This window comes from Phytophthora infestans, genomic scaffold (assembly GCF_000142945.1).
Source record: "Phytophthora infestans T30-4 supercont1.4 genomic scaffold, whole genome shotgun sequence".
Taxonomy (NCBI): Eukaryota; Oomycota; class Peronosporomycetes; order Peronosporales; family Peronosporaceae; genus Phytophthora; species Phytophthora infestans.
Window position 1 is genome coordinate 192,627 of NW_003303755.1, and position 15,395 is coordinate 208,021.

Genomic DNA, 15,395 nt, shown 5'->3' on the forward strand with positions numbered 1-15,395 from the left:
TTGGGGAAGGACCGTTCTACGGAGTCTTTCGCGGGACAGTCGCGCTGAAGTGGCCATCTCCCACAGCCGAAGCAGCGGATGTCACGCTGTTCGGCGAACCCGAGTTCCATGGGAACTGGTCCGTTGGGGCTTGTTCGACCGGGAGCCGACAAGGAACTCCCAGGCCACGCTGAGGCCGGCGTACGCGCCTGGCGATGGCTGTATTCTTCTTGAAGAGCCACTTGAATCGCCTCTTCAAGGGTTCTTGCCTGCACCCGGAACAGCTGAGTGCGTGCGGGGCCCACTCGAAGGCCGTCCATGAACACAGTCATCTTGATGTGTTCATTGAGTGGGTTTCCCACTAGGGACGCCGTGAGCTCCCGTATCTCTTGCACATACTCGTGCAGTTCGCGTCTTCCTTGTTTACACGCGAGGAAGCGCGAACGCTGGCGGTACTCGTAGTTCGCCGGGAGGAACGCGGCTCGGAGCTGTTCGCACAGCTGAGCCCAGGATGTGCAACATCCAGGGGATGTCGCTTCCCGAGTGTACACCCAACTCTTAGCACGACCGCTAAGGTTGGAGAGTGCAAAAGCAACACGCAGTTGCTCGGTCGAGATCAGAGCCGCGTCCATCGCGAGCTCTACTTCTCGGACCCAGAAGTGAAGGTTCTCGCCTTCCTTCCCTTCATACGGCTTTACCTTCAGCCGTATTGGCTTCGGGTGAGGCGGGTTTGCTTCCGCCGCCGGAGCCTGCAGGTTCTCCCGCACATGCGCGATGAGGCCCTGCTCGTACGCGTCGAATGCATTGACGCGCTCGAGCTGCTCAGCCGGTGTTGATACCACCAGGCTCTGCAGGGCCTCCATCCCGAAGATGCCTGCCATCTTCCGAACCGACTCGAACTGAGAGTCGTTCATATGGGAGAAGTCGTTCCTATCCATGGCAACGAACTTCGGAGGTTCAGGTAGTCTACCCGCGATGGCGTGGATTGACTACAAGTGCTACCAAGTGTGACGGGGTCACACAGCACCTTGCGCTAGAGGAAGTTATCTTCCGAGAGTATACAAACTCTCAGTGAACGGCAGTTCACAGGTCCCCTCTTTAATTAAAGAGAGCGAAGTGACCTAAATAAGGTAGATTGTAAACTGAGTATATTTATAGGTAGGTTAAGTTTGTGGTTAATACAAACTATCAGTTACCTATAGAAATGCAATGTCATTTAACCAATGGTTGGTTTTGAATGACCTTGGTACCTTGTACCAAATATCCCGGAGTATGACATGTCATACTCCTGAAGTGTGAAGTGTCACACTTCATGTAACCAGGGTACACTTAGTGCTACGTACCCCGTTACACATAGCGTCTTCCAGCAAATCGAGAAGTCCCAAAGTGTGCGAATACTTGTGTCCCACATAATGTACATGTGGCTCACATCAGTCTAGAACCTCTAAATTTAGACAAACCTATCGACGAAGGCCACGTGGTCTTGGGTAAATTAAAATATAATACCGAGTGCATGCCCCGTTGTGGTTGCGTTTCGCTCTAAAGTTGCCAAAATTCGTGTCGTGGTGTTGTATTTATGGTTGCGATAACGCCATTCCTATTAGTCTAAACGTTCTAGAAAGTGCCAAGCCGCCCGGATCCACCATAGTACTACCAGGACTTCCTCGCGAGATGGAGAGCACCAACTTGACTGCAAACGCTGGCTCCATCCCAGCTTCGCTTCGAAAGACGTATGAAGAAGCAGGTCAGGGCCATGTCTTCCGGTTTGTCGACGCCGGCAAAGTCACCGCGCAGGATGCAAATGAACTGGTCGAAAATCTCCAGCATTATGACCCCCACCAGGTTGCGGCCCTATTCAATCGATCTACCAAGGCTAACAGCGTGGCAGATGCAGCAGCTGACGAGGTAACACCGCTAGAAGAAGGAGTGGTGCACCAGTTGAGTGAGACTGCGCCAGAGTTGAAGGAGAAATGGCTCGATCTGGGTCTCGAGGCTGTTTCAAAAGGCATGGCTGGCGCTTTGGTGCTCAGTGGGGGGCAAGGTACGCGTCTCGGCTTCGCCGGTCCCAAGGGCATGTATGATATCTGTCTTCCGTCTGGGAAGTCCCTCTTTGAGATTTTCGCGCTGCGAGTTCGCAAAGTACAGGCGCTGGCACAGACTCGCTTCAACCTGAGCGAGTCCCCTGTGATTCCGTTGCTTATCATGACCAGCAAGATGAATCACGCCACCACAGTATCCTTCTTCCGTGACAACAAGTACTTTGGTCTCTCACAGGATCAGCTTCGCTTCTTCTGTCAGGGTACACTACCGTGCTTCACAAACGACGGCAAATTTATTCTCGAGACAGCGAGTCAGCTGGCAAATGCTTCCGACGGCAACGGTGGTATCTACCCAGCTTTAAAGCGAAGTGGGATGCTTGATCTTCTGAGCGCACGCAACGTGCAGTATCTGCACGTATTTTCGGTGGATAATGTGCTTTGCAAAGTTGCCGATCCGGTGTTTATCGGCTACTGCATTGATCAGGACGCCGACTGCGCGAACAAAGTGGTGTGGAAGACTCGCCCCAATGAGAGTGTGGGTGTCGTGGCCAAGCGCAATGGAGCTTACTGCGTGGTGGAATATTCAGAGCTTGACCGTGCTGCATCAGAGCAGGTGGACCCTACGACAGGCAAGCTCAGCTTCGGTGCCGCCAACATTTGCAACCATTTCTTCCGTCTCGACTTCCTTCAGCGCTGCTGCAACCAGAACGATGCTGTGTACCACGTGGCCAAGAAGAAGATTCCGTACGTGAATGACGAAGGCACAGCAACGGTCACTCCAACGAGCAACACGGGCATCAAGCTGGAGACTTTCATCTTCGACGTCTTCCCACTGTCCAACAGCATGAAGGTGCTGGGTGTGGCTCGTGAAGATGAGTTCGCTCCTGTCAAGAACGCGCCTGGGAGCGTCTCGGACTCGCCCGACACTGCACGCCAACTCATATCAGAGCAATGCAAGCGCTGGCTGCTGAAAGCAGGAGCGACCTTCGTGGACAACACATCGGACGCCATCTGCGAGATTCTGCCGTCTTTGTCGTACAACGGCGAGGGTCTCGAGGACGTGGCACGCACGAAGTCACCAATCCAGCTCCCCATTGTGCTTGGATACGATTAAAGAAACTTGTATAGCACTTTATAAGCTGCAAAAACAGTTTGATTCTCTTACGTATCGCTCAACCGGCTAAGGGAGCACCAAGCTCTATCACTACCTCCTTCTCCAAGACTCCATCCAATCCGCAGCCGCCGTCGTCCTTTGCTACGCTGTCCGCTGAGGTGTCCTGCAACGCGCGCGCAGTCGAGATCGCCAACGCTCCGAACCGAAATCCAGGTCGTCCATCAGCCAGTCGAACAATGTTGAAAAATCAAACTCACAATGCACATGGTCTCGGGCGATGTGAAACAAACAAGAACAGGGGGCACACAAGGCACACGGTAAGAGAACACCGACTATGGCAGCAGCAACCAGACTCACACACGCACACGCCCTAGGCAAGTCCAAGGCTGTCCCGCGGTGAATACTCGTCCCTCGAGTCCGTTCGGTTGTGTTCTCAAACTGTGTCGGCGTCGCTTAGCTTTCCGTCCGTTCCTCGTCCGCTGCGCCGCTCTACTCCTCCTTAGGTGCTTCCTTCTCCGGTTCAGCAGCTGGCTCCTCTTCCTTTTTAGGCTCCCGTTCCGTCTTGAGCTCCTCCTTGAGTTCTTCCATCTCCGCGTTCTGCTCGTCGTTATTCTTCTCACTAGCACTAGCCACGTTCTTGTCCTTACCGTCTTCCTGCTTCAAGTCATCTCCCTCCTTCTCCTTCTCGGGTTCCTTGTCCGCCGATGCGCTGCGCTTGGCCTTCTTCTCGCCCTCTGCGTCCTCGCTGCGACTACGGCTGCGTTTCTTACTGGAGCGACGCGCGCTTTGACTACGCGATCTGCTGCGCGATCTACTGCGGCTGCGGCTTTTGCTGCGGTCACGTCCTCCTGTCTGGCGCACACGCACGTACGAGTTCTCACTGCGGCCGCGGAATTCCGTGTCGTCCAGCTTCTCCACCGCGTACTTCATGTCGCGCTTGTTGCTGTACTCGACGACGCCGCCTCCGCGTCCGTCTACTTCCGTGAAGGTCACATCACCGGCTTTGCGCATAAAGTCCTTGAGGTCCTGCCACGACACCCGTGGGGGCAGGTTCGATACTTCCACGGTAAACTCACCATTGCCGCGGATGTTGCGCGGGTAGCGGGCCGACCCGCGCGCAGAATCACGGGCCGACTCGCGGCGGCCACCGTTTGCAGCCTCGACACGTAGTCGCGCGCCGTCGTAGTCGTAGCCGTCACGGCCTCGGATAGCGTCCTCGGCGTCCCGAGCGTCCTCGAAGTCCACGAAAGCGAAGGCCGGGGGGCGAGATGGGAACTTGACGTCAATGTCGCGGATGCGCCCGTATTTGTAGAAAATGTCCTCCACCTCGCGCGTGCGGATATCCATGGGCAGGTTGCCGACGTAAACACGCGTGCCTGACATGACTGTTAGGAATTACTACTTGACTTGAGACTGATGGGGAGAATGTATGAGTGAAAGAATTCGCGCCAGTCAGCGCGAAGCCTGTACTAATTCATATGTGACAGAATAGAATATGATGTGGATACATAAACGTACTCATTTGTGGAAAGAGGTGATCTCTTTAGAAATTGGTGTGGCACCGATGGACCAAACACCATCGCTCCATTATTAGCATCCGGTGCCGCCAGACACGAAGTGTATTGACGGTAACGGACCAGACTAGTGAGAACGATAGGTAGGCGGTGGTCAAGCCACCTTGGACCCGCCTGTGCGTGCGAGTTCTTGCGTGTCCTCCTTCTGTTTGGGCAATAGGAATAAGAAGACCCACGAGAATATGGTCATGACGTACGAGATGATGATCGTGTACGTGATGTCCATACGGACAGAGTGGTCGTCGGCTAGTACGCGTGTGTTGGTGATGTTGAACGGCCCATCGATGAGAAGAGTAAGCGTTGTTGCAAAGGGAGATGCCAAGTTGCCTACCGTCGTCACAAGACCATACACCGCGCCTTCATTGCCCACACCCGCAATCTCGACCGTCACGAACAGTGCGATGATCCAAGCTACACCGCTGGGGATCTGTACTGCAATCGGAGGGCCAAGCCAGAACCACTGGCTGCGAAACACATCCCAAACGGTGATAAGAGCAACAGCGCAGTCGACTATGATAACGACAAGCCCCGTCCAAACGATCATTCCTCGCCAGTTCCAGTGGAGTCCGTACTTGGAAGTTACCATAATGCCGATCAAGAAGCACACGTGACCGAGAACATCGTTCAGCGTGCTGTTAATGGGCGTCACATCCACCATGTACGACTGCACGGGCGAGCTTGCCGTGTATGAAATACTCGAGAAAATGCCGGCAAAGAAATGGTACGCGATGATTTGGTAGACAACACGCGTGCACAACAAATCCCAGAACTCGTTGATGTACTTGCGGAAGTCAGCGCGTTCCCTTTTCTCTTCTTTGATGAAGAACCACGTGATAGGGAGTGCCGGTACAGTTAACACCGTCATGATGATCATGAGTTGGGGGAAACTCAGAGAGAAATCGAAGTCTCCACCGTATTCCTCTCCATTAAAGCAGAACCCTACAAGTAGTTCACCGAGGATCACGACGACATAACGCACTGCGTAAATGGCTGATTGAGTTTTCCCTCGCAAGGCAATGGGTTCCCGTTGAGCCAGTTCGCACACTATACTATCTGAGCAGACATCCGAGAAGACGTACCCTACTGCGGCGAAGAACATGATGATCACGTACTTAGCACCTTCACTAGGGGCATCATAGTTAATGCGCGCCTCGATGTCAGGGGTATAATCCGCAGTGTCGATATCACGGTCGGAAGCGACGGTGTAGTACGGCTTGCCAATTGGTATGATAGCCATGACCAGACGCATGATAATGCACACCGTCCACCCGATGAGCATGTACGGACGACGGCGGTACCCGTAGATGGGGAAACAATCGGAAATGATGCCGAAAAACACCTTGAAACTCCAGGGAAGCACCACGAGCTCTTTGGCAGCAGCAACTTGCGCGCCACTGCAATTGAGGTACTCCTGCATGAACGGGTAGATCGTCTCGGGAAGCATACCGTACACAACTCCGACAGCAGCGTACTGGAATAGTAGGCCGATAGTGTCTTTGTTAGTTAACACTGGCATGCCTCCCGGACGCAGTGCGCCACCTTCGAGCTCTACAGTGTTACCATCGGGAGTTTTGGCACTCGTGTATCCATCTTGGCCAGGGTCCTTGTTGATGCTCACACTCACTGCCGACAAGCGCTCCAGGTCGTATACGTTCTTGGTTGGCGCCGGAGCCATGACAGTCTTAGGGGTCAAAGCTTGGCTCTTGTGTTCGACCAGCAAGGTAAAACTTGGAATGAAATTTAACCTTGATCAAGATGGCGCTCGAATCTACTACCGTAGCAGAGAGCTGGTTGCCGCGCTCGCTCCGCAGCAATCAATTACCATAATTTCACCGGGACTGTAGTTGCCGATAAAGCAATTCGCTAATCGGACCCTTTCGGCCTGGCTCACGTGTATCATGGTGATGGATCGGGTATGCACCGCCCGTCACAAGTCGTCCCCCAATCAAGCAGCGAAAGGTATCGTCGTCAATTACATCATTAGCATGAATAAACGCTATTCGTCAACTTCGTGTGCACGGCAAATGAATGACATACCTTTCCCGGTACTGTATCAATTGTTTCACCCGTCAGCATGTGCTACCCACTGGGTAGTATAGTACCCAGTCACTTAATGTTTTCCGTGCATGTCGTTCCCCATAAAAATCATTTTTTTCTGCTCACCAAAACCAACACATTAGACTCCACCAGAGTTCAGCTGCAAATGGTCGTGCATTACACCAATATTGTAGCAATCTCTATGGTTAAATGGCATCGTGCTTGTACAGATATGGCATAACGAGGAGCCCGACAAGTAGCTGTAAAGCTAGGTTCCACAGAGCTGAATATCGATTACCAGCCAGCCAAAGCCGCTGTAAACAAAATTCACGAGTGTCAGCCAGAAGCGTGTGAGTTTCACTATATCGACTTTACTTACCGAGACAATACTAACTGCACCAGAGAAAACTGATAGCGATCCGCAAAACGAGCTTACAAACTTCAGTGTGAGGAGATTGTTCGTCAACTCCGTGGGTGATATTCGACTCAACTGATATGCCGACCCTGCTAGAACACTAGCTAAAAAATTACAACAAAGACAACCCCAATCGATAAACGGTCCGCCATTAGACGATGCAGCATAGCGAAGTTGTGGCGGCTCCAGCGGGAAAAATGCGCAGACGTAGTTCGACAGCAGCACTGCACTGCATGACATCAAGATACCAAGTACCAACTCCTCCCCATCCGCTACTTGCAGTGGTCCAATAAACTGCGGGTCGTTTGGGTCGCTGTATTTTTCACGGTAGCAACAGTCAGACCTCCATTAGCCACCAGCACATAATTTCTCCGCACGTACCGCACAAATCCATGCGGTCCTAGCGCTGCTATCAGCGTTGTAACTCCCACAAAAGCCACTGAAATGGTCACTAAGGACGGTTTGTTCTCCATCCTGTTCACCGCCTGACTCACCCTAACAGTTATCGGGTTTGTCCACATCACAGCAACCGCTTGTTTGCCCAAGTAAAAACAGCCGCAGCCTCCCAGAATCGAAGCGCAAACGTAGACTGGCCCCGCAGCAAAGCTACTGCCACTCAAGTCTCCGGCGTGGTCGGCCATGAACGAATAAGACGTAAAAACCCTGTAGCCAGCACAACGCAATCAGCAACGTCTCTCTTAATCTTCTGCCTCCGTCTCGTACCCTAAAAATGCCGACCGGAACTGCACACAAGCCAGTGATACGTCTGCACCTTTGATTCGTTCTTCATATCCGTAAGTCAAGCCATCCAGGAAAGGTCCGATCCAGTTTAACGCAGTGCCTCCTAAGTTCAGTCCCCAAGAACGCAAAGTGTAATCCGGCATGAAGCACGTGGTTACGCACTCAGACACTGCTGCCAGCAGCAGCATCCATAGAAATTCCTCATCTGTCTGACGCAGTGATGTGTCGGCCTCCGGCTCCTGCTCCTGCTCACTAGCGAACTGCTGTCTCTCCAAGTCCTCGACGTCTTCCTCATGATGACCTTGAACACGTAGCATCGCAGAAGTGGCTACACTCGTCATATAGTGTATCCCTTACACTTTTAAGTACGAATGTACCCCTTTCCGGGTTACTGAAGAGTCTAACTAGCAAAAAGCGCGGGACGACCCTGAAGGTTATTGTGAGCTACGCGGGCTTGCTGGACGGCTGTGTACCCCCTAGTTACTGCGCACGGCATGGCGGACGACCCAGTACCACATAGCCCGGAGCGCAACGCAGACGCGCATTTCGCAGCTGCAGACGACGACACGCTTGCTGCCATTTGGCTGGGCAACGATGCCCCCAGCGCTCGAGAGGAGCTTCCAGCCATCGCTGCTCCTCAAGTGTCGGAGACTGCTGGTCCTGCTGCTGAACAGTCATTAGAAGAACACAAGAGTGGGGATCCGGCAGATAGTGAACAGGAGCGCGCACCGCCACTAGTGGACGAGAGCGAGGTTTACTTCCTCATCGCGGACTTCCTTAAGCGCCGCTCAGCATGCCACAAGGCCGCTGACGTGTTGATCCAGGAATTGTCTGAACACCAGCTACTCAAGAGCGGCGTGGACTGGACAGGAAAGCCACGAGCGGCCACGTATGAGGACTACCGACTGCGGCATCGCGACATCTCGTCTGGTCACTTGGTGCAGCTGCTACAGGGCGCATCGGCGTCTTTTCCGAGACTTAATGGGAAAAAGGAGGTGGACGATAAAGTCAAGGACGCGCCAATTAAGGAGAACTGCAGTTTATTACTCCGATCGAGAGTGAAGACGCAGCTCCAGTTGTCGGTTGAAGAGCGGAAGAAACTCGCTAAAGACATTGTCAATCAGCTATTGAAGGTGCGAGCTGTACTGAAGACACTGAGGGTTGTGGAGAAGGTGATTAGGAAGTACGAGAGGTATCACAAGTACATGACAGCGAATGGAGTGGAGGAGCTGCCCCCGGAGTTGCAATTGATGATGACAGGAGACGTGAAGACGGACTCAGAGACGGATAAAGTGACGACGCTGGCTGCAGATGTGCGAGCGTTGAAGCAGCTTTTCCAGTTGCGCCAGGAGCGAGCAGAACTGGAGAAACAGGTTGAAACGTTGATGCAGCGTGCCAAACTGTCGGGATTGTTTCAGACTACGGTGCGCACAGGACGCAATCAGGCTTCGCTGCTACGACGCAGAGAGATCAGCTGGCGGCATGACACTCAGCTTCCTCCTGCGTACGTGTACAGCAGGATCCGGCGGCTGAAAACACTCAGCGGACACTTACAGATCCAGGCGTACTGTCTAGCGTACGATAAGCTGGGCAAAGTGGTCATTACTGGATCTGATGATAGGTAGGGAATCTTGTTACTATCCGATGGAAAGTATTGATGCGAGCGACTGATTCGTTACTTGAAAACGCTGCAGGTTAGTGAAGATCTGGTCGCTACGGACGGGGGATTTACTGTTTACGCTGCGAGGACACGTCGGGAATATCACGGATCTGGCGGTAAATCACTCAAATACGCTGCTAGCCTCGTCGTCCGATGATAAAACTGTTCGAGTGTGGGAAATTAGTACGGGCGCTCCAGTCGCAGTCCTCGTGGGGCATTCTAGTGTCGTGAATGCAGTACGCTTCCACCCGAAGAAGAATATTATCGTCACAGCCTCGGACGACGGACGTTGTTTCTGTTACAAAGTGCCGGAGATCCCGCTCGTGGAGCAGCCGGAAACAAAAATCGAGACTGCTCGGAGATTGTATGCGCTGAATGCCTACATGTTGAGTTTGCATCCCATTTACGCCATGAAACACGCTCGTCGAGAGGGAGTGCGGTCGTGCAAAGTGCACTGCGTCACGTTTAGTCGATGTGGAGATTTTGTGGCCTCTGGGGGTCACGATGGAACTGCGCGTGTGTGGGATTTATCGATGGCTTCAGCTCCCGATGCGCCTGCCGTTGTGCCACGATATCAACCAACAGATGAACCGCAGGAAGCGAGATTGCCGGAGCAGCAACCAGGCGGTGATGGACCTCAACTTCCTCCCGTGACGATCCCCCTCATCCCTGCTCCTGTGGCTCAGTTCTATAATCCAGCACCTGGAAGCTTTCAAACCCCTCTGGGACAGCAACCCGTTAGTCAGACTAATGACGTGGCCGCACCTGCCATGGGTCAGCCTTTCCGAGCTGTGGTGCCACCAACACAGCCTCTAGGTTCTGGCCAACCACCATTGCTACCCCTAGCGCAGCTTCCAGCTCTTGGTCAACCACTACTACAGCCTCTGATTCCTGATCAACCGCCACTACAACTTCAAGCACCGTTGCTGCTTCCACTGCCACCGCAAGTACCAAATCAACTTCAGAATGGTGCCGATGTGCCTTTGCCTACAGTTGCGGAGGAGTTGCAGCGCGAGGCGGCACCACGACCAACACAGCCTCCACAGGTGCAGAACGATCTTCCGTCTTTGTCTCTGTCTGACGACGATGTGCCTAGCATTGAGCCCATTGCATTGCTGAAGGGGCATAAAGGCCCAGTGTCGAGCATTGCATACAACCATCGGGGTGACCGGATTGTAACTGCGTCCATCAAGGACAGCGCGGCGCGGATTTGGAAGTGGAAGCGCAAGTACAAGAGCTTGTTCGGCACTGTTCTATTGGCGAACGAGTCGTCAGCAGAGTACGACGACATCTCTGCTATGTACGGAGTCCGCGGTCGGAAGAAGCCCACTCCGGTTGTGGATATGGTGGCATGGACGCATGACGACAAGCGACTCATCACTCTTCACAGCGTCAAACTTAACTCCGAGTCCGCAGATTTAACCTGGGAACAAAGGATACGAGTGTGGGATCCGGAAAGCGGCAAGCTGTTAATGACGCTAGGTGCGATCGACAAGGAGAAGAAGAACGGGCACGTGAATGCAGCGTTTGCGCTGAGCACACACCCGACCGATTGGCGTATCGTGGTTACAGCAGGGTATGATGGCCGGGTGTTCTTGTGGGATATCTCGTCGGGTCGAATGCTCAAGTCGTTCACGAATTTGTCGTCGGATTCAAAGCCTCTTTCCAACCTCGATGGTGGCTTTACACCGGATGGCAGTGGCTTTTGCTTCACGGATCAAATCGGTCGGCTGCTTATCTTTGGTACAGGATCAGGGGAGCAGTACGCGACGACTCCAGTGCAGCAATACTTCTTGCATGATTATGTCATGCTAGTCACCGATAGTCACTACAACGTGCGCGACCGGGAGACTCAAGAATTACCGAGTTTGATGGACTCTGGTCCCCTGATGGATGCCTCTTTGGTTCAGTATCCACACCAGCCACCGCATCGGTTGCCCAACCAATTGCTCACTCCGAAGGAGTACGCGGAAAATCGACGACTGCGGATCCAGCAGAGCAAAGAATCAGAAATCCAGTGTGGAGTGCGTCACTTGCCTGAAAGTGAGGAAGATATCCAGTCGTTCCCTCTTGCAATTGTGAAGAATGAGGACAAGAAGTCTTCGCAGGGACATGCAAGCTATGCTGCTGACGCTATGGCGCTAGCTAGAGCTTCTTACAGACTAAGTGGCGCCCCAGTGATGATATCAGAGCTGCGGCGTCGGAGTTCTGGATCCAGGAGACACGCAGACCCCCGGCGGCGACGTCAAAGACCTGCAGAAGAGCGAGACACTTCAGTGCTCGAGATTGAAATTTCCAGTGAGGACGATCGAAGCGACGAAGACTTTCAGGTCCCAACACCGCGTCATGCTGCTGAGGACGAAGAGGACGAAGAAGATGAAGACGAGGACGAACTTGATCTGGACGAAGATGATCTGCTTAGCGATAATGAGGAGACTGTGATATCTCCAGCCAACTCTAGACGGAGACGACTTCGTAGCACGCCAGCCCGAGGAGGCCGGAGATTACAGTCCGACAGTGAAGGAGAGCAAGAAGACACGCCTCGTCAATTGCGGACCCGAAGAAATGCGGCCAGACGGTCGAGACTGGTTTTGGATAGCGACGCAGAAGAGGAAGGTGGGGATACTCCTGGGGATCAGCGAAGTGATGCTGGGGGTGAGAGGGAAGCTCGTAATCGTAACGACCGTGGTGAAGTCGTGGTGGAGTCGAATGATGGCATCATCATGGGCGACAATCAGCTCGATCGATTCGATCAAAGCATGACGTACACTCAAATGCTTGAAGCGAAACGAGCTCAGCTTGGAGCAGCACCAATTCCAGCCGAAAACACTGACGAGGCGCTGATCCCGTGTGCTTTTTGTGGCGTTGGAGATGACGACGGGATGCTTAAACTACCTGGAGACGGTCTGGGCACCCATCCGTTGATTTTTGGAGTTCAGAGGGTTTTTGTGCACGATCAATGTGCGATTGCATCTCCGCTGTGTTTCAATCGTGATGGGAACTGGTATAACGTGACCAGAGAGATCCGTCGCGGGCGCTCCTTAAACTGCGTTGCGTGCACTAAACGTGGAGCAACAATTGGCTGTACAATCAGTGCGTGTCGTAACTCATATCACTGGAAGTGTGCGATTAACTTGGGCTGGTCGGTGGATCAGATGCATTTCTTCTGTCCAGATCACCAATCGCGACCTGCGCAACGAAATCGACACGAGGAAGCCCGCCAAAGCACTGCAGAAGACGGAGGAGCGATCACCGAGCCTGCTTCCAAGCGCTTTGGTCTTAAATTCCACCGCGAATGGTTGCAACTGGTCAGTCTGCGGTCAATCCATCAGTATGTTCCGCAAGTTGGTGACTATGTGGTGTACCTACCGGAAGGACATCCTGGATATCTACGCTTCGGAGGAATGCCGCATCCGAGATATTATGAGCGGCTGTCGAGGTTCTATGCTGTTAAGTGTCGTGTCGTGGATGTAAAATATGTTTTTCCCACTGCGGAAGAGCACGTGAGATGCAGTACAATCAAGTGTGAACTATCGCTCGCTGTGCTTGCTGTGCCAACATCTGCTGTACGTCCCACCGGGGATAACGAGGAGCAGAAACAAGAAGAGGAGACGAAGGAAGATGTGGCTTCGGATACTGTGGATCTATTCAATCCGGAGTCGTCCCCATTTGCAGAATTCACGAGCGTTGATGAGCAGCTGACTCCTGCAGCAAGTGAGCCGTCCACACGCTTCAATTTCAAGATCCTGTACCACTCGAACGACGTTGCGAACTTCCTTGTGCTTGATCACATCTACGAGAGTGGTGTTTGTGGCAGTTGGCGTGTCGGAGATCGTGTTCAGATGCCATTTGTGCAGCTTAATGATCATGGTCTGGAAGAAGAAGCGAAGATGTCGTATGGAACGGTTCAGAGCATCCTTCGGGAACCATTGGCAACAAGTAGCTTGGGGGAAATTACGCCGTGGGAGTGCGTCAAGATTAACTGGGATGCTCCAGACGACGAGACTTTCGCTGTGTGTCCATGGGAGATCGAGGCAGCATCAGCAGAGGAGCAACGTGAGAAACGTCTGCTTTCTCTTCGTCGACGTTCGACGCGGCTTTTCTTCTCGCGATATATTATCGGTGAAAAGTGTGAGGCGCTCTTACAGGAAATGGACCAGGTATTGACGCTCTCAATCTCCCGGGACTTTATGTATCCAGTGGACGAGGAAACGTTCATGGACTACCCGATTTCGATTGCCAACTCGATAGATTTGACAAAGATCCAACAGAGGCTGCGGCTCGGCTATTACCGCCAAGTGGAGGCATTCTTAGCCGATGTCAAGTTATTGAGCATTAACTGCGAGACTTACAACATTCCGTCCAGCGCGATCTCTCAAAACTCGCGGAACCTGGTCTCAGCTGTCTTGACGCAAGCACAACGACACTTCCCGCATCTCTTGCGTGATGCTAATCGTCGAGAAGCTGATGGAGAGCAAGCCACTATGAGCTTCTCGTATCCTCCCGACGACTTCTTGACGAATTTCAGTGAAGACCCGGAAGAAACGCAGTTGGCGCTGCTGGAAATTGAATTGTTGACCTCGGCACCCGAGAATGGCAGTAGTAACGCTGCTGCGCCTGTAGCTAGTCAGATTGAAGCTGCTCCTGCCGTGGCTCGTCCTGCTCCCACTGATGATGTACAGGAGGCTTCGCCACTTAGGAGATCTCGTCGTCGGACACGTAGCAATGAGAATACTGTTGCAGCGGAAGAAAAGGTGGATCACGTCGTGGAAGAGCAAGCTGAAACAACTGCAGACGCGGTGTGTCAAGTTCTTACGCCTAGTAATAAAGGGGATGCTGCTGTGTTCAACAGTCCCAGACAGCTTCGTAAACGAGAGGCTCCACAGCCGCAACTTCTGTCGCCTCGTACGCGTCGCTCACCTCGAGTAGTAACGACCCCGTCAGCGACTGGGGCAGGCTCTGCACGAAAGCGACAGCGTAGAAATCCCGATCAAGAACTCTTGACGTATTCAGCGCTCATGAACAAATACTCGATCAAAAATCGCGAACTTATTGAGCGTGCGTGGAAGGAAGATTTGAGATCTGTCCTCATGGTTTTTCACGAGGCTCTCACGGAAGCCGACGAGTCGGACATCTTTGCTACACCTGTGACGGATGACGTCGCCCCACGGTATTCGGAGATCATTCCTCGCCCAATGGACTTTGGCACGATAAACGACAAGCTGTGCAGGTACAGGAGCTTCCGCGACTACTTCGTGAGTAGCAGCAAGTACATGCGATGTTATCTGCAACGTACTGACCCCTCTTTGCTTTGTTCTAACAGGCTCACGTCGAACTGGCTTTCTCGAATGCAATCACGTACAATGGCTGGGACTCCTTCATCGGTGGACTGGTGGAGGATTTACAGAAGTACTGCGTTAAGTTCCTGCTGGACGCGGCGGAGGTGAATCTCCAAGGACTTAAGAATCCATCCACCAAGAAAGCAGCACGGTCAACGGACAAGACATCCAGCTCGAAGCCACCTGGCAAACAGCGTGCTCGTCAGAAACCTGCCGCTGCCTCCGAGGACGACGAAGATAGCTGGTCCAGCAGCTCTTCAGAAAGCGAAGAAGACGAAGATGACGAGGATGAGGAAGAAGAGCTCACTGATGAATCGGATTATGATGTTGGAAGGAAACGCCGACTGCGGCGACTTGCTCCCAAGAGCAAGAAGAAGAAGGCCAAACGGCGCTACTAATAACAGCGGTCAGTACATGTAGAATGGCGATATGAATCTTGTGCACGTGTTGAGTACGAGAAGCAGTATGTAGTTGAATGATGCTAGCTTTTGGAAACA

The 15,395-nt window shown here is 52.9% G+C and overlaps 5 protein-coding genes across 5 annotated transcripts; 2 read left to right on the top strand and 3 right to left on the bottom strand.

Moving 5' to 3' along the window:
• Positions 1-1,628: 1,628 nt before the first annotated feature.
• On the top strand, positions 1,629-3,132 carry PITG_03027 (UDP-N-acetylhexosamine pyrophosphorylase, putative; the record flags this gene model as incomplete). Its single annotated transcript, XM_002906085.1, has 1 exon — positions 1,629-3,132. The coding sequence occupies one exon, from the start codon at positions 1,651-1,653 to the stop codon at positions 3,130-3,132; it is 1,482 nt and encodes a 493-aa protein (XP_002906131.1).
• A 489-nt stretch (positions 3,133-3,621) lies between these two features.
• Positions 3,622-4,549, bottom strand: PITG_03028 (pre-mRNA-splicing factor SF2; the record flags this gene model as incomplete). The annotated part of the gene is made up of 1 exon (XM_002906086.1): positions 3,622-4,549. One exon carries the CDS (start codon positions 4,513-4,515, stop codon positions 3,622-3,624), a length of 894 nt encoding a protein of 297 aa, XP_002906132.1.
• A 173-nt stretch (positions 4,550-4,722) lies between these two features.
• Positions 4,723-6,381, bottom strand: PITG_03029 (uncharacterized protein; the record flags this gene model as incomplete). Its single annotated transcript, XM_002906087.1, has 1 exon — positions 4,723-6,381. The coding sequence occupies one exon, from the start codon at positions 6,379-6,381 to the stop codon at positions 4,801-4,803; it is 1,581 nt and encodes a 526-aa protein (XP_002906133.1).
• A 568-nt stretch (positions 6,382-6,949) lies between these two features.
• On the bottom strand, positions 6,950-8,087 carry PITG_03030 (uncharacterized protein; the record flags this gene model as incomplete). The annotated part of the gene is made up of 6 exons (XM_002906088.1): positions 6,950-7,057; positions 7,123-7,471; positions 7,540-7,567; positions 7,641-7,647; positions 7,689-7,821; positions 7,882-8,087. The coding sequence occupies 6 exons, from the start codon at positions 8,085-8,087 to the stop codon at positions 6,950-6,952; spliced, it is 831 nt and encodes a 276-aa protein (XP_002906134.1).
• A 1,062-nt stretch (positions 8,088-9,149) lies between these two features.
• Positions 9,150-15,296, top strand: PITG_03031 (uncharacterized protein; the record flags this gene model as incomplete). Its single annotated transcript, XM_002906089.1, has 6 exons — positions 9,150-9,520; positions 9,594-10,296; positions 10,369-10,423; positions 10,478-14,814; positions 14,883-15,002; positions 15,105-15,296. 6 exons carry the CDS (start codon positions 9,150-9,152, stop codon positions 15,294-15,296), a joined length of 5,778 nt encoding a protein of 1,925 aa, XP_002906135.1.
• Between the last annotated feature and the right edge of the window lie 99 nt (positions 15,297-15,395).